This window comes from Haemaphysalis longicornis, unplaced genomic scaffold (genome assembly GCF_048455015.1).
Source record: "Haemaphysalis longicornis isolate Haplotype H1 unplaced genomic scaffold, Haemaphysalis longicornis Haplotype H1 scaffold_9, whole genome shotgun sequence".
Classification (NCBI taxonomy): Eukaryota; Metazoa; Arthropoda; class Arachnida; order Ixodida; family Ixodidae; genus Haemaphysalis; species Haemaphysalis longicornis.
Window position 1 is genome coordinate 52493409 of NW_027526460.1, and position 16868 is coordinate 52510276.

At 44.6% G+C, this 16868-nt stretch overlaps 2 protein-coding genes across 2 annotated transcripts in view; one reads left to right on the plus strand and one right to left on the minus strand.

Moving 5' to 3' along the window:
* Window positions 1-545: 545 nt before the first annotated feature.
* Window positions 546-14041, minus strand: LOC144152744 (quinone oxidoreductase-like protein 1). Its single transcript, XM_077684170.1, has 10 exons — window positions 13807-14041; window positions 12085-12162; window positions 11061-11184; window positions 10582-10650; window positions 9535-9716; window positions 8328-8549; window positions 7103-7279; window positions 5671-5776; window positions 5338-5383; window positions 546-4203 (listed from the first exon to the last, which is right to left on the minus strand). The coding sequence occupies exons 1-10, from the start codon at window positions 13885-13887 to the stop codon at window positions 4104-4106; spliced, it is 1185 nt and encodes a 394-aa protein (XP_077540296.1). The 5' UTR covers window positions 13888-14041; the 3' UTR covers window positions 546-4103.
* Window positions 14042-14472: 431 nt separating this feature from the next.
* Moe (moesin) overlaps window positions 14473-16868 on the plus strand; it is a 102977-nt gene continuing 100581 nt past the window's right edge. Inside the window, exon 1 of the mRNA XM_077684166.1 lies at window positions 14473-14629. The gene's annotated coding sequence lies outside the window, so the exon portion shown is untranslated. The remainder of the gene's footprint in view (window positions 14630-16868) is intronic.

Here is a 16868-nt window from a genome sequence, read left to right on the forward strand (position 1 = left end):
TGTTCACCCCCACTTCCTACCGCTATAAAAATAATGTGCCAAAAATTTGAGCGCAAACAGCTCGTTCAGGAAGCTTATAAGCCCTGCCTCATTTGAGTTTGCTTTTGCTTTTGCCGGCCTCAGCCAATCACACAGCTAGGCATATGACATCATAGGTTCTGTTGTGGGAAATGAGCTAGTGGGTTGCACGGGCATTCCCTTTTTTTCCTAATTATGTAGCTTATTTGAGCAAAGTTTACATTAAAAGTGGCGTCAGTATGATTCCAACGAGGCAATCTTTCGAACGGACCAAACTTGTGTTTTGTCTGCATGGCTTCTTTAAAGCTGGCATGATTGTTATTCGAATGTTGCAAGCTTTGAAATCAAATCAAACTTTCATTTTGTTGGCATGGCCCGTCGGCAGAAATGCGAATCCATTTCAATCTTCATTTTCAATTTTATTAAAGATCGTCCCGTCACTATAAATTTAAAAAGAATCATGCAGCAACATCTGTTTGAACATGATGCACGGTGTTTGAGCAACAGATGCAAAGTACTATACCAGGTTTTTCTGGAGTGAAGCTGCTGAAAAGTTTTTATTGCTCAGTGAAGAAGTACATGGCACAGCATTGCATCGCGTACGCATCTGAATGATGCATAAATAGATTTTTCACAAGGAGTTTTACGAGTTGCAGTGGGTCAGTCTGAATCTGAGCGCTCTAACAAGAAGTGAAGACAGCTTGAAATAGGCATGCAAAGTGAAACTGCGGCCAGGCATTTTCTGTCATTTCTGACATTCCAGGTGTGGGGATAGATAAACATGCATGCTTGGCCGATAAAGTAATGCAAACTTGCTTTTTTAAAGAATTAACCCTAATGCTCACAAAACACCACCTGTCTTCGCTTGCTTGTTTTGATTTCTTTCATGTAATACTGCAAGAAAAATTTGTCACATTGCTGAAAGAGTTGAGAAAGTTTAGTACGTCTACGTCGAACGCACGACAATAAAAGCCGCAAGGAGCACTGGGAGACTGTAGTCTATGCCGTCATGTGGTAGCCTTGTATGTTATAGTTTCTGAAGCTTAGGTTACTAGTAGAAGATTGTTGGCACACTTTTTCCTTCTATTTCGTTGTTCTTTGCACTTTTCCAATATAGTACTGTGCCCAAAAATAGAGCTGTTCAGCAGTCTGTACAAGATTATGAACAAAGAGAGCAACCGTTCGTTCTTTTGCATGAAAGCTGTTAAAACTGCGACGAACGAAGAAGCACAACTTTGAGGAATCTCAGCGCTTTGCCAGGAACACTGGCCAACAACCCCAACATGAAGCTACAAGCCTGAAATGTACATGTTGTGGACAGGTAGGACCACTTCATTTGATGTTGCGGAAACGTACATTTAGCTGCTACTTGCTGCAGTCATTACGACCCGCTACTAAGCAGTTCGTCTAGCACTTTCATCTAGTTCATCTAGACATGCTCTTAAAAGCCGGTATGCAGTGTTCAAGTTTGCAAGAATAGCTGAGGCTTGGACATGCTAGCACACACTTTGTGCACAGAATAGAATGCCGACAAATTAAATAATGGATGTAATTGTTATATTTTTGTAGTTAGAAATCCGATTTTATACAAGACATTCAACCTAGCTCACAGAACTTGGTGTTTGTAATTTATGAATACCTTTATGTAAGCTGTTGCTGCCTACAACATCAACAGCAGTGAAAAAGAAGACACCCTAGAAGATGTGACAGGGATGTCGCAATGTAACGTCTAACCATTTCGAGAGTGGGAATTCCGGAAGGAATTTCTTGGACATTACACGTGCGATCCATTATACTCAGCCAAGCACTGGATAAGTTTAGCTCTGACGAGAAACGGTCATCTAGAAAGAGGCTTTAAAAACACTTCCTCCCAAAAAGTGGAAGCTGCAATACATATTATGCACCCAGAAAAATTGCACAGGGCAGGTTTAGGTATGGCGACCCATATATCGTAGGTCGAAAAACAGCTTGCAAAGAAGAATGCAAAACTGGGTCTGCTTTCGATTGAGTATGGATGGAATCTGCAACATGTAGAAGACGGCAAAACTGTATTGCACAAAAGATGGAGAATCAATCTGCCTGAAAATGGTACGGCACACGGTATTGCTAGAAAAAGAAGGCAAGAAAGTATTTCGCATTTTACAGAATGGACAAAATGTGAACCTTGTTTATAGTACAAGCACAACAACAACATCTACACTTAGCATTGCCAACTTTTGACTCGGAGAAAATCCAAAGGCATTCTTGACCATTGTTTAGCGTGTATATATACAAAAGGGTCACTAGTTTATATCCTCCTCGCCTCAAAGTAAAGAACTCGAAAGAAAGCTAATTTCAGTAATTACTTCACATGCTTATTGAAAGAAAGAGGAATAGAAATTAAAAAAAAATTAACTAATTTCATAATTTGTATTTTTTAGTCACATCAGTCTCACCACTCAAATCTTGTTGTCGCGACAAAATTATTGACCGTTCCCTCTTAAACATTCAAGTATAATAGCGCACATAAAAGCAAAACTTATGCAAAGCAAGAACTATTTAATTTTAAAGTAGAAGCTTCAGGAGGTCATTTTACATTTTTATACAAGAATAATCTCTCACTGCCTCAAATCTACGTAACAATGCCCTAATGCATGCCTGTTCTGTTTAGCACACCAATACATTGTGTGTGTGCGCTGCAGACAACATGGGAACATCACACAAAGCACGAGATTGTAGGTACCAGATAAATAGGTCTCTGCATAACACAGTGTCAAGACAAGAAGTAGTCTCGGAATGATAGCAGTTAGGACCACGACAGTGAAGATGAAGTCAAAGATTCCCAGTGACTAACTATGTCCAAAAAAAGAATCAAATTCTGTAACACTACGTAATACTGCTTTCTCAGCTCGAACTAGCCTACAAGAATATTTCACCAGGTGTAGCACCATTTGCACTGGAACCTTTGAACGAGGTGAAAGCAAAGGCAAAAGATATTTGATAAATCATTATGCAGCTTTTTTTTCTTTCTTTTCTTTTTCCCAGCAGCATGCAAGCGAAACTGCAGAAAAACTCGGCTCGAAAAGCGCGACACCGACAACCCATAGACATGCGTCGCGATTCCCACGTGTAGCTAAGTCGTACACCAAGTCCAAGTCCAAGCTAAGTCCAAAAGACGGTCTAGAATTGGACAGTGCAGTCTTCCAAGACTTCACTTGTGAGAGACTACTAAGCAGTGTAGTTATGGTTACTGCAAACGCGTGGTGAAATTATCACACAGGCACCGGATTGAAATATAATACGTGACCGTGACAAAGCTGTCCGACACACAACTTGCCTTGCATCGAGGCGAAGCTTGCATAAACAGTGACGAGCCATTGAATAGATTTCAAGTGCATCCACCTCACCAAGCAGCAGACATTCAACAGCCCTCATAAATGCAAACTAAGCTGACACCATCACTTCTTTCACACCGACCACAAACGATCACCATGACTGGGGTGTCGCTTGGTGGTAGTCAAACTCATCCACGCGCAACGATGTCTACCCTCTCACACGCACCCCAAAACGACTAGACAGAGGTAGAGACGTGCCTTAACATCGAACAAGTCACTTAGAAGTTTAGTATTTGCTCCAAGATAGTCGAAACAGGCTTTGGAGCTCGTAGTAGAAACGAAAGAGAGCTAAGTGTCTACGTCTAAGTGCAAGAAGGGATTGGGCTGCCACATAGCTTAGTGCTCTATCACGATCACATCTCGGTACGTGCTACACAAATGAGCAAGTTAAGGTGTGCATGTTCCTAGCGTATTGCACATGTAAAAACTAACCTCTACGAGCATCACACAGTGAGGCTGCCTTTAGCAGCAAGCTCTACGGTGCTTGAAGAAACAGTAGTAGCAAGGCGGGACCACACGGCAAAAGTGCACATCAAAAAGTAGCCTCTCGGAAGATAAGATTATCTGAAGCACTAACTACAGAGATTAGAGCAAATCTTCTACTAGTAACTCCATTAAGGTAGGCATAAAGGTGCCTTTAACTGACCAGAAGATGACAATGAATGACTCTAGAGCCGTAACACTACTGGAGAGTTTGGTACGTCGCCTTGCTCACTTCATCTTCATCACAACCTTCCCCACCCTCTTTTCGGAGAGGCCCTGCAGGATATCGGGCACAGCCTCGAACGGAACGGTGTGGTGGATGTTTGGCCTGCAAGAAAAACAGAGGAATAGTTGGATATGCGTTGCAAGTCAACAAATCTTTGAATCGGGCTCACTATCACCATCGACATCCCCAGTCTATTTGGGTCCACTCCAGTATGAAAGCCTCTCCCATAGATCTCCAATTGTTTCTGTCTAGCGTCGCCTGGGTCCATTTTTTGCATCCAAATTTTCTTCCCCTACTTATGGTCCCATCTCTTGGTAGCCATGCTACTACTTTAGTAATCCGCCAGTTGTTACGTCTCCGCATTGCATGTCCACCCTAAATTCACTTCCCCCCCCTTGTGTTTCTTGTTTAGCTTGGTCACATAACAAAGGCTGCAAGCCCTTTGCTAGCACTATAGTTCTTCTACATTCTTGGCTATCTCACTGAGGATCAATTCTTCCTAGGTGTCTTCGATAGCCCATGATGTCCCCACTATTCAACATATCAAAGCCTTCACCTGTTCTTTTAATCTTCTTAGTTTAAAATCTCATGACATCCAAATCAATGTCTGAGATCTGAGAGCTCCTCTAGTAGCATAGCTAAGGGCTTGCCTTGCCAGACAGAGTTCACATGTTGAACATTGCCATGTTTATGTTCCAGGGGCGGTCTATCCGGACCCAGAGATCTTAGCACCGTCTGCTGTGTCGCTGGCCTGACCACCGCCATGGTCAGGTGCTCTACAGCTGCTGGGGGATAAAGGCCGTGAACAGGGACGTAGCCAGAGCGGGAGTTTGGGGGGTTCAAACCCCTTCCAAAATATTTTTGAAGCAGCGTGTAGGCAGGACTCGATGTTCCTTTCAGAAAAACTCTTCCCTCTGACCCCATACCCCCTCCCGAAAAAAATTTCTGGCTATGGTACTGGCCGTGAATTTGGTTGTACTAGCTCATCGGACAGTTTTAGCCTAATACTACACCAGGGTGACCACGCCCTTTTATAGTGAGTTCTCTGGAGCTCTCGTGAGTTTTCTTTATGTCCCAGATGGGTGGAAAAATAAAATTTGCAAATCGGGCTCAATGTACAAGAAAAATGAGCTGAAGAGCAGTAATCTTGCACGAAAGTGAGCTTTTTTCGGTTTTTTTTTTTCTCAAAAACTTTCACAGAGCATGCGTTTAGACTATGCAAAACAGTTAAAGTACCTGATCACTCCGCTGGAAACTTTTTCCATTATGTCCATCAGGATGTCTGTTTCACCAGAGTCAAGGAAGAAACTCACACAGCGATAACAGTTAACAACGAAGGATAAACAAGCAAGTAGCACGAGGTAATGTGTTACTCTTCTGCAAAATTTGTTAGTTTCATGCAAAGCGAACATTACAAATATTTCTATTCCCGTCTCCTGTAAAGATACAAAAAGTGAAAATGTGGACGAAAAAAATCCCGCGCAAGGAATTCGTGAAATTCATAATTTTTTCAACTAGCGATAGGCGCTAATAACATCCCACAATTCTCGCAGCTCTTGCCAAGGATACGCAAGTATCGGCCTTGCTGTGTTGAAGACAGGATCCAGGCTTGCTCGAAAAGAAATCCAATCGAGGCACACTTCATGAACAACATCTGGGAATGTGGAGGGTCCAGCTGAAAAATAGATGGGAAAAAGAAAGGGAGACAGGTTTATCACTTGTATACTTTATCACCATCACTGCACCCTAACGAAATGAAAATGCCTCTGATAGAGCGAATTATGAATAGAGCGAACTTGGATAGAGCGAATTATGCTCTATAGCGAACACTCAATGTTGTTCTGTCACTATGCACATAAAATATATTTTTTATAAGTAAACATTGGTAATATCAAATTCTGAGCCCGCATGATTGGTCACCAAACCCTCCCCAACGCGCTTCAGCACCGGTCATGCCTAGCTTACGGGCCGCAGGCCTGTCCGCCCGCGTTTCCATGAAACCCAGTAGCAGGAGTAATCCGTGCCTTTGCCAGCCGACGACTACGTTGCTATGACAGCAACACCATTGGATTCTGAAATTGTTATTGATGTGATGGCGTCTGGGGCCAGTGCCACCAATGAACTGCCGCCTGAAGAAGATCGCCCTTGCCCTACGTTGCAAGAAGCCCTTTCTACTACCAGTGGGCTGCGGCGATACTGTGCCGAAATACAGGGAAAAACTGACTGGAGTTTGCCGAAAAGATGTTGTGTGTCGAGAATGCGGTTCTCGTTGCGCATGCTAAACGGAGTGTTCGGGCAAAAATCACTGCCTACTGTAAATAGGTCTACATTTCTTTGCAATAAATTTCTTATGAAGTAGACTACTATACATGGAGTGTGGCATGGTCTTTCTTTCGTTATCGCACTTTCAATAAACTGTTCATATTGTTTATAATGAATCTGATCCTGAAGTTTGTTAAAAGCGGGTTTGGTTATATCAAATTACTTCGTATAGCAAACAAATCCCACTGAATAACGCTGTTTGTTATAACCAAGTTTGACTGTATAGGATACATGTTATATGTGTATAGGTTAAGCCTCAACTCATAAACATCACTATCAGTCATGGTCATTCATCTATGTGACAGGGAGACAAATATACTGCTAGCCCACAATTGTTTTAACAGAAACTTCAACCTTTAAAATCACCCTGCTTGTTCTATGCCAGCATATGACGCAACATCACTGCAACCAAGCGCCTGCACAAATTTTGTCTCCTCATCATTGTACTTTGTGTCATTTCTGAGTGCAATAAGTGCAACACGATGTACTTTTACCGTGACAGCTGTTAAAGGGAGACACCCATGGGTTTTGTGACAATTTTGTGTGCACTGGATCCATTATGGGGCAGTGACCCAATCAGTGTTCTTTGCTCATTTAAGGCAGTTTTAGATTAGCAAACATTAATAAAAGGTTTACTGCACTCCATAAAGACAAACACAAGCTGAAAGAAGTCCGTCACCTGCAGGTCACTCTTGGAGGTGATCCAGCGGCCGCCCACGGCGAGACAGGAGACGATGTCGTGCTTGGTCGGCACAGGGTGCTTGTAGGTGTCCTCCAGGAGTATGCGGTAGTTGGTGTCCGCAAACTGGGTCACACCATTGTCCAGCACCAGGTCAATGCCAAGTCCACCAGACTCCTGCAGGAAAAAAAGATGTAGAGGACAGAGCAAGCGTTACTCGTCTCACAAGCTCGTAGTGCAGCAAACATTGATGAAATGAAATCTGATCATAGCAGTTACAACTGTTTTTGTTTTTTAGTAGTGGAAGCACAGTAAAACCATGCCAGACAAGAGTATCCCCAACAGGTTCAATACAATGGGACTTGGTAACAAACAAGAACATCACAAAAAGAGCAGTATAATATGCTACAAAGTAATATATAACTTTTATAATATAATGAAGAACTAATTAATTTGATATAAGTGCTGGAAAAACCATGTAACAATAAGGGTAACACCTGCGCAACACGAGCGTTTGAAAGGACATTTCAGTCGAATGGCCATCGAAATTTCAAATGCCATTCGAACAGGAGGGAGTTCCGCCGATCTGCACAACAATTCTCAAAGGCAGTTGAAAATTTCCGCTATCGCCCGCCATGTTTTGCTGTCACTACTGCTGCCCTGTTTTGTTGTCGACAAAAGTTTAATTTTGGAGTTAAAAATGGAGAAAAGAGCAATTAGTAGTGATCAAGTTGATAACAACCTACAAGTGCAAACAAAACATGCATGAACAACCAGTTAATTTCTTTCTTTTTTTTTTTTTTTTTTCACAGCCAGCGTTCAGACTACGAAGTTACCCCGTGATCATAGAGCAAGTGATAGAAAACAAACACAAGCGAAAAATTACGAAGACCATGCACTTTAAACACAAAGTTTTACTGGTAAATAATTGTCTTTGTAACTACGGCATAGAAGTTGTGCCCAAGAGTATAACCATTCGCGTTTCAAAGGCCATTGAGAATCTCAAAGGTCGTTGGCGGTGCTCCTTTGACTCAAGTGGCATTTCAACCAAAGGCCTTGAAAAACGTTGCGTAGCAGCTCAAAGGTGTCATTTGAGTCAAATGACATTCGACTCAAAGGCCTTCGAAACGCTCAAGCAACACGGTTACAAGACTAGTGGGCAGTGTGCAATTTCCGACATCTGTACTTACTGCGGCACAAAAAGAAGTACCACGGTTGTTTTTACCTGCATGCAAGCTGGCAGCAGCGCAGTAGCACTTCCACTTTTGTTGTTGTTGACATTGTTGTTGTTGTTGTTATTGTTGTTGACGCCAATTGTGTAGCCAGTGTGGAAGTCCGAGCCAGAGCCCAAGTTGTCGGTCTTGCGCAAGTCAACCACCCGAGCCACTTGGCCCTTGAGCGCCTCAAGGTAGAGCGCCTCATCGTCAGAGCTCACAGTCGTGATCACCTGCACGTCCAAATACACAATTCCCAATCAGAACAACCCGAGACAACACCGCCTTCGCCTTTATAATTACAATCATCATCATCAGTTTATTCGAGTACACATCAGGATGAAGGCCTCTCTCGCGTTCCTCCAGCCTTTCCTGTCTGGTGATTCCCTCATCCATTCTCAGCCTCTGAATTTTCTGACTTCATCCCTCCATGGAGTTAATGGTCTTTTTCCATTTCTAGTCCAATTTCTTGGCAGCCACTCACTACCCTAATGGCCCACTGATTGTCAGCTCTCCGTACTACATGCCCCGCCCAGGTCCACTTGTTCTCTTTAATTTGCGCTGTGATGCCATACCACAAGAGGATTAGCAATGCTCTGAAATGCAACACATTAAGGGTATTTTTCTTCAGCAAAGCACGCTGTCCTTTTATATTTTACCTTGCCATTGCTTGCAATTAATTTTCACTCAGCTAGGATACCAGCTATACAGCTTTTGTTGCCACTCAAGTAATCTTTATTCTGTCTTGCGAGCCGTTGTCAGTTTAGGCTGCGTCGCAGTGGGTCACAAAGGCAAATATGTAACAGCACTGAATCATCAGAGTTTAATAACCACCAACTTCTAGAAGAAGCACGCTATACTACTATACATGCAATCTGGCTGTGTGGTTCGAGCACGGTTTGAATGTGCGTGCAGCCAGCAGGAGTTGCGAATAGAAGCACTCGTAGACACAACTGCCCACTGCAGAGCACAATTCAACTTTAACGTGCATGTTCTACATGCACACAGAAATCTGTATCGTCTCGCCACCACATCACAAAATCGTTCAGTGATAAGATTAACAGCCATTTATAGGTCCAGTAATTCGAGACGCTAAAACTGCAACAAAAAGAATAAAAATGGGTGAGGCAGGGTCCAGTGATCGCGTGTTCCTTTCTCATCTTTCATGGCTTGCCCCCAACCAGCACACATGTTAATCACTGAAGGACTACTACTGACCTTTGCACCCCAGTGTTGTGCCAGCTGAACAGCGATGGCTCCGAAAGAGGATGCGCCGTCCATTACCAGGACGGTGTCTCCACTCGTGAGGCGCCCAAGGTAGTGGAGGCCCGTGTAGGCCTTCACGGCATCGCCAATGCAGCCGGCCGCGTCTACAAAGCTCACCCCTTTCGGCTTCTTGGCTGCAAAGAGAGCAACGCAAGCATCTCTGAAAACACAATTCCACTAAAGTAACAAATGCCGGTTCTAAGAGGATAGAAAACAGCTAGAGTGCACATTCTACACACACAAAAAAACAAAAAGTACCAGAATCTGATGCCTGCTTTACTACCAGTTACAATACTTGGAGCTGTTCCAGATGACCTTGCAGACAGCACTTCTTCGCCTTTTGTTGACAGCCCAGCAAATAATGCAAGAGTGCCCATTTATTGCCAAGAGTGCTTTTCTAGTGAAGCTACAAAGTCAACTTGATGAAGCCAGAATACCTAGGAACAAAAAAAGAGTTAACTAGCAGTTTTTGCCCAGACCACAAAAGAATCGGTGACTTTAAAAGCTCCAACAACACCCTCGCACAAGAAGTACTGCAGCGATTCATCAGGGAACTGTGATCTTGGTACCTTACCAAGATGGTGGATGCTGATGATGACGTGCTATTTAATCATAAGACCATTAGCGATATAATCGTAATGCTGTTCACTCAAGGTACTTCTGGCATACTCGTGGGAATTAGTGAAAGTGTCACATGCACCTGCGTTTGGGCTCAAAACTGGGAAACGCCGGCTAATGTGCACTGATTTGGCTACCATTAGAAGGGCCGATAAGAGAAGACTTATAATTCAGAGGAGGAATGCGATAAGGCAATTTGGTGGCAAAGCATGAGTTTAGAGGGTGCAGGACAAGAGCAATTGCAAGTCAATGCGAGAGGCCTTCATTCTGCAGTGGAGATAAATAGGCTAATGGTGATGATGATGATGATGAATTTATGGGGTGCACCAACAGGGGGACTGCACCAAACGTATACTGCCAAGGGACACTTAGCATACTTACTGACATCATATTCGTTGAGACGGACATATTCAGCACATCCAGACTGGCCATAGTCGAGAGGAATCAGTCCTAGAATGAGAAAAGCCTGTAAATTCACCACTACAACTCTCGCAATAACTTATGGGAGGCACAGTTAGCTCCACGATGCAACAGTGAATATTTGAAAGAAAAAAAATTACCATCTCCCTGCATGCGCTGCAAGGCTTAATGGACTGACTGTGATGGTTACATTTACGACAATGGCAACAGTAACTGGCTCACCACAGGTTTAAAATGTCCAAACATGGCACATATGAACAAATGAAGTAAGGAAATATGCTTTCCACTATTTTTCATATTAAATACTAGCCAGCCATTAATGCAACACCCACAAAGACCAAATCACCATAGTTAGAAAAGGCCAAAAAGCACCACGTCAACAGGTTCTGGATGATTTGGGGACCGAGATTGTGTTGCACGTTGCTTCTGCTGGTACGTACCCACAACTTCATCACCACGATTGACAGTAGTCACCCACTCGCCAACCTCAACCACCACACCAGCCACTTCGTAGCACACCGGATACTTGGTCTTTGACTGGTCCTTGTACAAGAGTTTGAGGACCTTGAAGAGGAGATGGATGCAAGTGGATTAAAGAAGCTGTGTTTGGGGCACACTGTATGACATTATTACTTAGGTTGAAAAGAAAAACAAATTTAACACATCATTAAAAAAAAATCATACAACATATTATTTGAAGAACACTTCCCTTACAGTCGCACACATATTCAATTTCTGTGATTTCTCATATTAAAGATTAACGCACATAAGTAAAACACTATTGTAACAGTTTGCTGGGATTAACTGACCACAAAAAGTGAAAATTACGACCCTGGCGGCCACCTAGCAAGCAGCTCTTCTCTGATATCAACACAGACTGACATGCAAGGGTGAACATCAAGTATTGACACCTAATCGTGTTGATCACAGTTCATTTTTGTTTAACAAAAAAGGTTGTTATTAACCTCAGATGCTATTCCTTTCCGCAAGGCCCCCCTCGTCTAGCCACTAACAAGCTTTCACTATCCACCAAGGAGTTAAAGAGCTTATGAGCTTATCTGACTGACATTTTTAGAAACAAATCCCGGCAGCTTTATGTTCGGTCATTTACCGATAATCATGCAACTTTTTTCTGCTAGTTTTCAAGGCTTGCCATAGTGCACTCAATATACGGTACTTATGCCTAGCATGGTGCGGCATGGTTTCAGAGCATGAAGGAGTAAAGTGTTCTCTGTTCAAAAGAGTTCATCATACGTGCAATGCAAAATGGGGGGAGGTGATATAACAAAGTTTAAAACAGAATCCAATTCGAGTGTCCCCGCAGGGTTGTTGAATGTAGATTAACTCATCGTTATCAGCATACAGGCCCTCTCAGCTACTTTATGCAAAAAACTTTATAAAAACAGAACAGCTATATATACACTCGTGTTAAGCATCAAGATATTGAAATGTGCCACCACTTACTTTATCATCAGTACTGGTTAGGCCGCATGCTTTCACGCTGACCAACACAGAATACTTGTCCACCTTTGGGATATCAACCTGCAAAGTACAAAGGGACATACATAAAGATACCTGCCCACCGTACTCAACCGAAAGTAGGGCCATAACACACTGATACCCGAAGCCACTGTATCGGGAGGGAATAAAAGACGCATTTCCCATCACTAGCGGACCTGTGAAAAAGCACTAATATTTAAGTTTTCTTAGAAAAGGTCCTATGCTTTTTTTTTAGTTATCTATTAATTGCCTCAGCAAGTTAAGAGCACAGTAAACCCTTGTTTAATGAAATCACTTCATCTGAAATCTCGGTTTAAGGGGTAATCACATGCACCAATTTTGTGAGCGAAAAGAAAAGCGCAACTCAATGGGTACAGTAAATAGGTGGTGTGGGCGATAGCGACAAGCGAAAAAATTAATACCCTGCTGCCGGGCTCTCTGTTGCCGTCGCTCACTAGTGGGCAACGTCTGCCTGCACAGATGTGAGCGAAAGCGACAGACGGGCCCAGCGGCAGTGTATTAATTTTTTCGCTTGTCACTGCCTCCCAGACTACCTATTTACTATAGCCGTTGAGCATCGCTCATTTTGCATCGCTCTTAAAAATCGCTGCATATGGTTACCCCTTCATTCCAAATGTGTCAGGGTTACCGGCTTTTAACGAAATATCGCTTATAACGAAGCTAGTTTTCTGTTCCGAAGTTTTGTAATAACGCGGGTTTTACTGCACCTTTTACAGACATGAATATGCATTGCAGATAAACAGCATCTACAGAGGTTTGACCAGCGCGATTAAGCTGTTAACATATGTCCCAAAATTTTTAACCCAAGGATTAAAGACGCGCAACTAGCGCATTTTAACGCGACCTTGAAGGCAATTGATCGCCCAAAACGCGCCGTCTGAAGTCGTTTCTGTCAAAAAGATGCAAGTACGACGTTGACAGCTAGCGCATCTTTGACGAAGCGCTAGAGGCATATCGTGCCGAACAATATAAAACGCCCCGAAATTAACTCTGCCAGAACTCGAGGGGCCAAGGAACGGCCGGCGTCAGGGTTACTTTCGGACGCAGCAGCCGCCGGACCCCGCGGCCTTGAATGGCATCGAGCGTTTGTACTACATCTACGCTGCGCGCTATCGATTTTCGCTCGCATCCCGCAACGCACATTCGGCCCAGACACAGTTACAATGCAAAGCCTCGAGCAATGGCGACGTTTCAGAAAAAAGCCTAATACCAAGGCCAAATCCCTGCGTACAGCCGCCAAACGTTCGGAAAACACGAAGTCAGCTGTCAGTGTGATGAAACAAAACACATGTCCACGGGCTCCACACACATGGCAGCTGACATGAGGTAGAGGTAGCGCGACGGAAAACATGAAATCGGGCCGTCAAGCTCAGGTTCAATTAAAATGCCTAGTGACACACATAGCAGAGTGATTGCGCGATAGCGTAAAGACAGCCTGATATCTTTTTTCCTTTCTTTTCTCATGGTACATGATGAATGAACGGTCCTGCTGCTACCTGCGCTACAAATAGCGTCTCCTTTAAAAGGCCCACACATGCAACTTGATTGAACAACGTCAGAACAACCACTGTAAAAGCAGGGAATTACAACTAGATTCGCATTGAGGCAACTGACGTCCAAGATGCTCACTGGACGCGGCCACAGATATAATCGCCGCATACTCACGTCGTTTTCAATGAACACTCTTGTCTGTTTTCCATCGCTGACTTCCTTGAACACCGCCTTCATAGACTTCCTTGACTGCATGGCTAGCTTAGACGTGCACAAGGCCCATCATCCTAAACAGAGCGTATTCCAGTAGCATCGAAATAAGGAACCATGGAGCACCGCATCGGAGTCGTGATCCAAGCTCGTTTCAGCCGATTCGATCAGCGCAGGTCCAACGGGAAAGGGAAGCTGAAGAGGGGCGTCTCTGCTACATTTGGCGCGTTTATTAAAAATATTTTAGTGGCCCCACTCCCAATCATTTGTTCCCTGTCACCACCATTCATGTTGATTCAATGCTAACGTAGCTTAAAAAATTTGTAGTTCAGTTATTTCCCGCTGCAAAACCGTTGAACCTAAAAAACAAACTTAAAAGCGCTGCAAGTCAACCTTATTGAAGCCATTAAACTTGGTTTACTTACAGCGCCAACTTTTGCCTTAAGGACGCGTTAAGTTGCATCTAGCGGCAGTTTGAAGCACTACAAAGTTTATAAATAGGGGTAGTACAATGACGCGCTGCACAAGACTCGCTTGAGCGCTGCGCTCATGTGTCCGCATAGCGACTAACACGACCCTGGTGACAGTCAGTGGAAGTAAAGCCCCCAAGCGGCATGCCATCACGTTTGAGCAGCCGGCGTGTGCTGCGATAACTGTTCCTTGCGGCGCGACGGGTTGAAGTGTGCGGCGGCCAGCTCGCGCAAGGTGCAACGCGGGGACGCCGGAGAGGATACAGCTGCTAATCGGATTTGTACGACGGAATTGCTGCCGCGGAGACATCCAACTTGTGAGTTGAAATTTTCGCTTGAAAAACCGAAACTAACGGCACTTTGCAGACTACGCTATTTTTTGCACAGGTGCCGGGCGAAACTGTAAGCATCGCAAACAGGAAAAAAAGTGCCGCATGTCACGTGCCTGCGCGATGTCATGAGATACCTCCGCGGCGACTGTAATTTGCGCTTAAATCGCCGAAATTCCTGAGGCAAAAAAAAAAAAAAAGTCCCGTGCTGGTCTTGCATCTAATGTCTGCAGATGTATCGTTTACTTATCCATTTGTTCTTTTTTTTTTTTTTGCGAATGAGATAATCGTCGAAAAACGTTGGAAAAGAACCAACAAATCAGGTATGGTTGTTGAGCGACCCATGAAGCGGTGACATAACCACCGAACAACCCGCGCCCGAAGTTTCACCATCCGAAACCACGGCCGGTGTCTCGCATGAATGCAGTCACGCGCCAAGCTAAAATGAGCATCCCGAAACCTGCAACTTCCTTATTTCCTAGCGTTATAGGCCATGTGGGCACTCAATAGGTCGCATGCGGGGAAAGCAAAATTGAGTTCGCATGAACAAGTATAATCTAGTGTATTTTTTATCTCACCCTCAAAGAAATAGTGGCCGCGAACGGGAGGCGAACTGGCGGGGTCGTGCGCATGCGCATAAAAAGCACGGCCGATGACAACTGAGCCGCAAGATAAATACGTTGAAATGTCAAGGTCGTTCATGAATAAACAAGGCCATTTCATTGGTTATGCCTCTACGTTTAAGCAATTCAGGCCTCTTTTCTCCTCGCTGCAAACCCCGTTCCCTCCCCCCCCCCTCCCCCAAACGGCTATAATGGAGAGGCCGAATTCGCCGCAGAAGGTCCTTATTACGGAACCGTTGGTATCGGCCTTACGGCCTGGGAAAAAGAAAAAAAAGAAAGGCTGAAGTCTTCTGCGAGTGGCAGCCGTATCGGTGTTGTGCCTTCCCTAACGACTCTTGATACGCGCGGAATTCAAATAAGCTCGTCTGCGTATTCTAATTGCATCCCCAGCAAGAAGTTAAGAAGGCCGGTAGAGAAGACGTAAACAGTCCGTCTCTGCACGGATGAATGATATACGCACTCAGCGTTACTGTACGCGATCAGTTGACGACGCTCCCTTGTAGCGCGCGCGTGCACCTGTCGTCTGCATTCACTCCGGAGACCCTCCCCAATGGAGCTTGCGTTTAATTTCTTCCGCGTAATTTTGGTGTCGGCGCCTTTATGCATGAGCTCCGAGGTCGTGAGCGGCGGAGCGCGCAAGCGGCAGCAAGCCGCCTATACGTGTGTTTGTGTGTGTGTGTGAACTCCGCGGGTTATGCGCTATTGCACAGCGAGACGAAATGACTGGTTTGTATGTTCTGAAGCGATGCGGTGGCCTCTTCCATAATTGTCTGCCCCGTACACTACCGCTGTGACGCGTCTATCCGAGCGCAGCGAAAAAAAAAATCATCTGCTAGATAGCCACCACTGTAGTCGATCGTTTGGGCCCGAATAGCCCGCATTTTCTATTTCTTCCTTTTTATTAGTTTTTCTAGGACATGCTTGCAAGTACTGCTGGTCTAATACACTTGAACCTCCAGAACAAAATTCTGTTTTAATTATTCCATTTTTTTATACGAACGTTTTAACCAAACAATCAGAGCCAAGCCACATTAAAGCTCACACTTCGCTAAAGGTACGTTCGCAACCGCATTAAAGGTGTACACTGCTTCCAGTCGTAAGGGCTTAACGATTACGCCAGCGAACGCGAGAGCTGGTTTGGTTATCCGCAAGGGTTGTTTGTGCCCGTAGGACTCCCTCGCCGCGCGCGGCCCCATGTCGAAACTGTGTCCCCCGCAGACGACCGCGTCGTCTGCAAGAATGGCGCTATGTAACAGTGCCATTGCACATGGTCTTCTGCCAATGCCGCAGCCGGCAGGATATGAGTCCATCGGCAGGAATGAAGGATGGGGCGTTTGCCGGAAAGGTTGCGCGGCGACAGTGCCGCCAGCAGATAGTGCGATCGACCTTCCTCAATGGAATTGTTTTACGAGCCCCCCCGCCTGCCGCAGAGTAGTGGCTTTCCGACGGGGCTTCCTCCTGGGGCGCTGCTCCTTGCATGCATCCATGCGCCGTGCGCTGTACTATAAATACGGCATGTGTGTATGTATGTATGTATGTACAGTGCGCGCCGACATTGAATACTCGCTTGATGGTTGTGACATCGATGAGTGCGGGATTGTCCT

Bases quoted from the DNA above. Each gene is read 5' to 3' on its own strand.
- LOC144152744 (XM_077684170.1), bottom strand. From the start codon at position 13,887: ATGCAGTCAAGGAAGTCTATGAAGGCGGTGTTCAAGGAAGTCAGCGAT. The intron at 12,163-13,806 runs GTGAGTATGCGG...TGTACTTTGCAG, and splicing joins GAGTGTTCATTGAAAACGAC to GTTGATATCCCAAAGGTGGA. The intron at 8,550-9,534 runs GTCAGTAGTAGT...TTGGACGTGCAG, and splicing joins CACAACACTGGGGTGCAAAG to GTGATCACGACTGTGAGCTC.